The sequence below is a fragment of the Trachymyrmex cornetzi genome, unplaced genomic scaffold (assembly GCF_001594075.2).
Source record: "Trachymyrmex cornetzi isolate Tcor2-1 unplaced genomic scaffold, Tcor1.1 scaffold45, whole genome shotgun sequence".
In the NCBI taxonomy this organism is placed as follows: Eukaryota; Metazoa; Arthropoda; class Insecta; order Hymenoptera; family Formicidae; genus Trachymyrmex; species Trachymyrmex cornetzi.
In genome coordinates, this window is record NW_017299289.1 from 609,755 (window position 1) to 616,833 (window position 7,079).

Here is a 7,079-nt window from a genome sequence, read left to right on the forward strand (position 1 = left end):
TATATATATATATATATATATATATACCTACTATTTGTCTATTTTATTGTACATACGGATACCTATAGAATAATCTTAAAGAAATTTCTAAAGTAAAAAATAGATAAAAATTGAAAACTAATAGTAATTTATTAGAGATTTTATCAGGAACACATATCTTGTAATTTTACTATAATTTATAATTGATTAATTAAGTTAACACAAAAATAATATCTCTTTTGCATCATTATCATTAGTATAAGAAGCTTATATATTAAGATTTTGAAAATATTTTTCATATTAGGAGTTATCGGTATTTGATTCCATTAGTCCTTGTGTTGACGTACTGTGCTTGAAAATTATCTGAACATTCTGAATATCACCTGTTAATAAAAATAATTCATTAAATCTTTTTTTTCTTGATATTTATATTTCTAATATTTTTCCAAAATTTTTTAAATAGAAATTTAAAAATATAGAGGAAAGTCACGTATTATGAGATAGGCGCCTCTAATATGAGATAGCGGCGTTTCTATTAAATTAATCAACGCTATCTATTGGTTCCACCATAAATTTATTGCTCTTGAATTTAAAATTGTTTAGTGGAAAATTCGTTATTAGATCATGCATGTAGTTAATGTAAAAAGGATTTTAGAATTTTTGGATAGCTTCAAGTTTCATTGAGATGAGCCTTTAAACTTTGTTTATTATTTAATATAAGTAAATATTTGGCGATAAATTCTTCATGTAATAGAGTGAGATCGTACTAATAGAAAAATATGGGATATGTTGTATTGCTTAATTATAGAAGTTAGATTTGATTATCGTAAAACCATAAGGCGTGGAAATCGTAATATAAGATACCTAGAGTATTTCTAATATGAAATAATCTACTCAAGCAGAACAACAATAAGTCACGATAACGTCAAAATGACGTAACTTGTTGTTTTACTTGGGTATGTTTCTATAGTGGAAATCGTTGCTAAAGTATAAATGTTATTGTACAATAATAAAAAGAACAACCGCAATGAAAAGTGCCTGTTCCTGCGATGCTTGGTTTCAATACCTGAAGACGAGTTCTTGGATCATATGCTCATTTTGCACGCACACTGACTGTGTTTGTCTGTATTTAGAAAATATTAAATGAAGTTTTTTAATACTGATGTTTTGTAATACTGATGAACTTTGCGTTTTATTATCGATTTCTCGGAGCATCTCATATAAGGACAATTTTTTGACTTTGCGATTTGCTCACTTTTTACATTTCTTCAATTTAAAAAAAAATAGACTTTTAAATTAAATTTTACGTAACATAATTGTCTTAAAGCTTATTAAATTCCCTTCAAAATTACCTATTATTTTTTGAAATTCTGCCCATAGACTTCTAGGCCCGTATTCAAAACGCGCTTACAATTGTTGATGTTAACGCGCTAATGTATTTTACGTCACGCATATTATAGAATTTCAGAGATAAAAGCGCGGTTTTATCGATAAAAGCGCGTTCTGAATACATGCCCTAGTATTTACCCAAAATTAACTCGGTATCTCATAATAGGGGGTTTTCCTCTATAAATACAGATTTTTAAACAATATTAAGATTTTTATTTTAGACAGCACATATGTGAGAAACAAAATCTAGAAATTTAAAACTACTAGAGTAGTTTTAATTGCGTTTATAGTCCGGAAAAACAATTCGACTCGCAGTTTGAAAAGACTACAATATGGTATATATGCAAGTACATATATAGTGTATTCAAGATTAAATTATTTAAAGCAATGAAGATCCAGCTTCGACTGTAATAGGGATTTTAAATTTCTAGTATTGATTGTGTTTTTCACATATGCGGTCTAAATTAAATAAAGATTCTTAATATTGTTATTACGTTGCCTGAAAGAAAGACGTTGTTTCCTTATTGTACTAATTATTGTGAAAAATATTACTAAGGCCTCGGTGGTCTAATGGCTTAGAACGCTCGTACGGAATACAAGAGATCCGGGTTTAAGTCCCGGCCGAGGTAATATTTTTCGCAATAAATTTATTAACAGTTTCAACATATTAACATCTTTATAATATGATGCTTGATGGTAGCATCAAATTATTAAATTGCTTGTCAATTTAATTCGTCATTACTAAAGTAATTTTAATTGCGTTTATAGTCCGAAAAAACAATTCGGCGCACAGTTTAAAAAGACTACAATATAGTATGTATGCAAATACATATATAGTGTATATTAGTAATTCAAGATTGAATTATTTAAAGCAATGAAGATCCAACTTCAACTGTAATAGGCATTTTAAATTTTTAGCACAGATTTTTAATATATATTAGTTTAAATATAAATCTAACTTTTTATTTCTTATTCTTAAGCAATAATTGCTTAAGTGTTTTTTAAAAAAAACTTTTTTTTTAATTAATTGATATATTGTGTTAGGGTATCTATTTTTATCTTTTTATAGACCCATCTTACAATTAGTGCTAAATGAACATGTGTAATTGAAAAAAATTTTAATACACACCGTTATTTCAGAATTTAGATATAATACGTCTAATGAAAATTGATGATACGAATACCTAGCTCCAACTGTCTATTTCGGCGTTTTCGTAATATCACATATATGGTTATTGCTGTTAGAAGTAATATTCCACCTATAATTCCACTTATTAGTTTGATCATTTCTCCTTGATTCTTGTATTGATTTATATTGCTCAATGCGAGACATTCTAGTATAAAAAAATGATAGAGAAGTTCTTATTAGTTTATTGCGGAATAACATATCAAAAAACAATTAAAGACTTTAAAAGTTTGCGATACAACAATCAAGAAAATAATATATATTCTAATTATAAAATTATCAAATACTTCGTGTAGAATATTTTAGAACTACTGTTTTGCGTAAATTTATTGAAAAATTAAAGTAGTCTTAAAAAAATAATTTTGATATTATGTAGAAGAATATTAGCTATATTGCGAGTACAAATCTATCCAAGGAAACACAAGGAATTCTAAGTATAAAATTATTAGCGTTTTAACAAATTTGATCAACAAAATATGTCTCAAACTTTTTGGCTTTTTATAATTGATTAATTAAGTTCACAAAAATGATAATCTCTTTAGCCTCATTATCATTAGTACAAGAAGCTTATATATTAAGATTTTACAAATATTTTTCATATTAAGAGTTATCGACATTTGATTCCATTAAATATTAAATATTCAAATGTAATAAATTTGCTACAATTTTAAAAATGTAATATATTAATTCCTACTTTAAAGTGAATCTATTTATAACAAACCTTCATTCATTAAGCAACCAATTTCCGCCTCATCTTCTGTATCATTGCCAAACATCTTAAAACACAAAGTTTCATTGTTTACTTTACCAATGCATTCGGAACAAGCTGGGTTATTTTTAAATATATGCTCAATGGTAGCATTTTTTTCTTTTATAATTCTCAATCTGTAAAAAATGAATGATTAACAGATAACAGGCCTGCATGGTTTTGTTGATTGGGATTTAACTATGTTTTCTTACGTAAGTTTTCGCGCTGAATCCGAATCCGGCGGCAGAATTGCTCTATCACTTCAGGTTTTTGAGAAAAGTGAGGTTAAAAGTGTCAGAATTGACGTTTTTTGACATATTTGTGATTTTTTTGCTAGCGAAGTAAATTTTTTTTTCTACTTTCGTTTACGCCATCTGAAAGTGTCAACATTTATCTTCAAAATATATTTTTTTAACGCCGTACGTTTTTTTTTCACTGAGATAATCTCTGTGTAGTCACACAAAGAAAAACATTTTTGACACAAAATGTTTGTGTGATTACGCAGAGATTAACTATGTTTTCTTACGTAATTTTTCGCGCTGAATCCGAATCCGGCTACAGAATTGCTCTATTACGTCGAGATTTCTGAAAATGGCTTATTTGGCTGTTTTGGGTTAAGATTTCTCGAAATCTCGACGTGATAGAGCAATTCTGCAGCCGGATTCGGATTCAGCGCGAAAAATTACGTAAGAAAACATAGTTAATCTCTGCGTAATCACACAAACATTTTGTGTCAAAAATGTTTTTCTTTGTGTGACTACACAGAGATTATCTCGGTGAAAAAAAAACGTACGGCGTTAAAAAAATATATTTTGAAGATAAATGTTGACACTTTCAGATGGCGTAAACGAAAGTAGAAAAAAAAATTTACTTCGTGAGCAAAAAAATCACAAATATGTCAAAAAACGTCAATTTTGACACCTTTAACCTCACTTTTCTCAAAAACCTGACGTGATAGAGCAATTCTGCCGCCGGATTCGGATTCAGCGCGAAAAATTACGTAAGAAAACATAGTTCAATCCCAATCAACTTTCAACACCTCCAATTTTGCAGGCCTGTGTAATTCATAAGCGACTTATTTCAGACATTATCACAAAACCAAAATAATTATAATAATATAAAAATATCCTAACATTACGCTCATCTTTTTGTTAATAATGTTTCAAATTATCATTTCGTTACATTATAATACTTAAATATATCGTCCATTATAATTTTTATTATACGCTTTGCGAGGAAAAGATAAATTTATAAGTTACTTATTATGTATACTCACTGCTCAGTTCGATTATCTCCATCCTTCAAGATCAAGACACACAATGTTGGGCGATCGCAGTGTAATCCAGCCCATCCGTAATCACATTCGCAAGTCCTGCGTTCCTTGACGCACTCGCCGTGAGTACCGCAACCACCTTGACACGCGTGTACGCAGGTACTTTCGATCTTTATGAAATCAGCATAACATCGACACTCTCCTGGTGCCTCGCACTCGCCATTATCGCAATTCTCGCAATACGGCAGGCACCTGCTTCCGTTTTTCGTTCTATTTTCGGAGACAATCGAATATTGAGAGTCTTTTACTTCAAATTCGAGATTCGGATCCGCAGGAACAAATCCGTCGTTGCATTCGCAAATTTCGGGCGCAACGCACGTGCCGTTGTTACAAGTCGAGCAGACGGGCTCGCATCCGCCAATTTCTGCGTTTCGATAGCCATCGAAACACATGCAGAGATCCGGCGCCGTACATGTGCCATTGCCACATACAACGCTACAAATCGGCTCACATCTGAATGGAACGTTTTTTCTGTCGTAATAAACCATGCGATAACCGTCCTTGCAAAAGCAGAGATCGGGTGCTTCGCAAATTCCATTTGTTCCGCAAGCCGGGTGACAGATAGGGTCGCACACTGTCTTAGAATTCATCGACAGATGATAGCCCGGATTGCAACTGCATACGTCGGGTTGTACGCAGATACCGTTCTTACAACTTGGATTGCAAATAGGTTCGCAAAGGCTCGTACGATTTCCTTCGGTAGGTTGGTAGCCGGAATTGCAGGTGCATTCGTTTGGCGCAGTGCAATATCCATTGATGCAATCAGTCTCACAGATCGGCTCGCATTCGTTCCAAGAATTGGAACGACGATAACCCGAATCGCACATGCAGGTCTCAGGTGCGGTACAGAAGCCGTTGAAGCATTTCTGGCTACATGTAGGTTGGCAGACATAAGAACTTGACATAGGGATCGCCGATGTTGGATGATAGCCGATGTTGCAACTACACGTCCACGGAGCGCTGCAGAATCCATTTATGCATTCCATCTCGCAGATCGGCTCGCAAACCGAGCTGCTCACAAAATGTAGCCAATTCTGAAAAAATCAATTTTTCGTATAAATCTAAAGAATTAACGTATGAAGAATTAACGTATTCTTGAAATAACATTAGACAATAGAAATATTCGGCTTAGATAGAGATTTGATATAATTATTTAAAGTCACTAAAATAAATAGGTATAAATTCATTTGTCAAATCATAATTATAGATCTTATATTGCCGTCACGTTTCAGATCTAATATAGTCTTGCTAGTTTAATACTAACGATTTTCTCAATTTGCGTCTTATTAGCCAGGCGATATCCTTCAAAACAGGAGCAAACATCCGGCGCAGTGCAGACGCCGAACGGTTCGCAAGATGTTTCGCAATAAGGCTTACAAATGTGCTTTTCTGTCTCGTCTCCACTTAATTGGAATCCTTCGTTGCACATGCATATGCCAGGCGCAGTGCATCGTCCATTGAGGCAAGCCTTTTCGCAGACTGGTTCGCAGATATACTTTGAATTCTCAAGCAGTCCGTAGCCCGTGAGGCAGCTACAACTTTCAGGAGCCACGCAAGTGCCCATAACGCAAGCTTCACTGCAGATTGGTTCGCAAACGCTCGATATATAGATGTTTAATGAATAACCCTCAATACAGGTACATACATTAGGAGCGGTGCACTCGCCATACAGACAACCATACTTGCACGTGGGTTTGCAGGCAAATAAGTCGTGTGTATCAGGCTCGTAACCGTCATCGCAAGTGCAGATATTGGGGGCTGTGCACTTCCCGTGAACACACTCTCTTTCACAAATAGGCTCGCACATCTGAGTACAAAAAGGTGTGATCTTTATTAACATAATACTTTTCTTATACTCTTTTCTTATATTACCAGGTATGTAAATATGAAACCGGAATTTACCAATAGATGGCTATCAATGTAGTTGCCATCAGACCGCATCATTGACGCCATTTCCTTGTTCTGACATCTGACAAAGATTTTCAATTCACAACAATACAAGTTTCATACAACAGTATAGTTTGTAATAGCGTTGAACATGTCGAATTTTGTGCCTGGAAACTACGATTTGCGGACAGCATTGATTTTCTGTTACCATTTGAAGAAAACTGCTACAGAATCGCATCGAATGCTTGTCGAAGCTTACGGTGAGCATGCTCTTGGTAAATCACAGTGCTTTGAGTGGTTTAAAAAATTCAAAAGTGGCGATTTCGACGTGAGAAACGAGAATGTGGAAAACCACCGAAAAAGTTTGAAGACAGCGAATTGCAAGCATTGTTGGATGAAGATGACGCTCAAACTCAACAACAACTCGCGGATCAATTGAATGTAACACGAGAAGCCGTCTTCATACGTTTGAAATCCATGGGAAAGATCCAGAAGTTGGGAAAATGGGTTCCACATGAACTGAATGAAAGACAGCAGGAAAACCGAAAAACCACTTG

At 33.6% G+C, this 7,079-nt stretch overlaps 1 protein-coding gene across 1 annotated transcript in view; it reads right to left on the minus strand.

Annotated features, from left to right (window-relative positions):
- Window positions 1–232: 232 nt before the first annotated feature.
- Window positions 233–7,079, minus strand: part of LOC108764708 (fibrillin-1) — a 14,833-nt gene continuing 7,986 nt past the window's right edge. Inside the window, exons 8-12 of the mRNA XM_018513051.1 lie at window positions 5,900–6,442; window positions 4,579–5,669; window positions 3,276–3,439; window positions 2,553–2,702; window positions 233–362 (exon numbers count right to left, since the gene is read on the minus strand). Of these exons, the coding sequence (XP_018368553.1) occupies window positions 280–362; window positions 2,553–2,702; window positions 3,276–3,439; window positions 4,579–5,669; window positions 5,900–6,442 (2,031 nt within the window). The 3' untranslated portion in view covers window positions 233–279. The remainder of the gene's footprint in view (window positions 363–2,552; window positions 2,703–3,275; window positions 3,440–4,578; window positions 5,670–5,899; window positions 6,443–7,079) is intronic.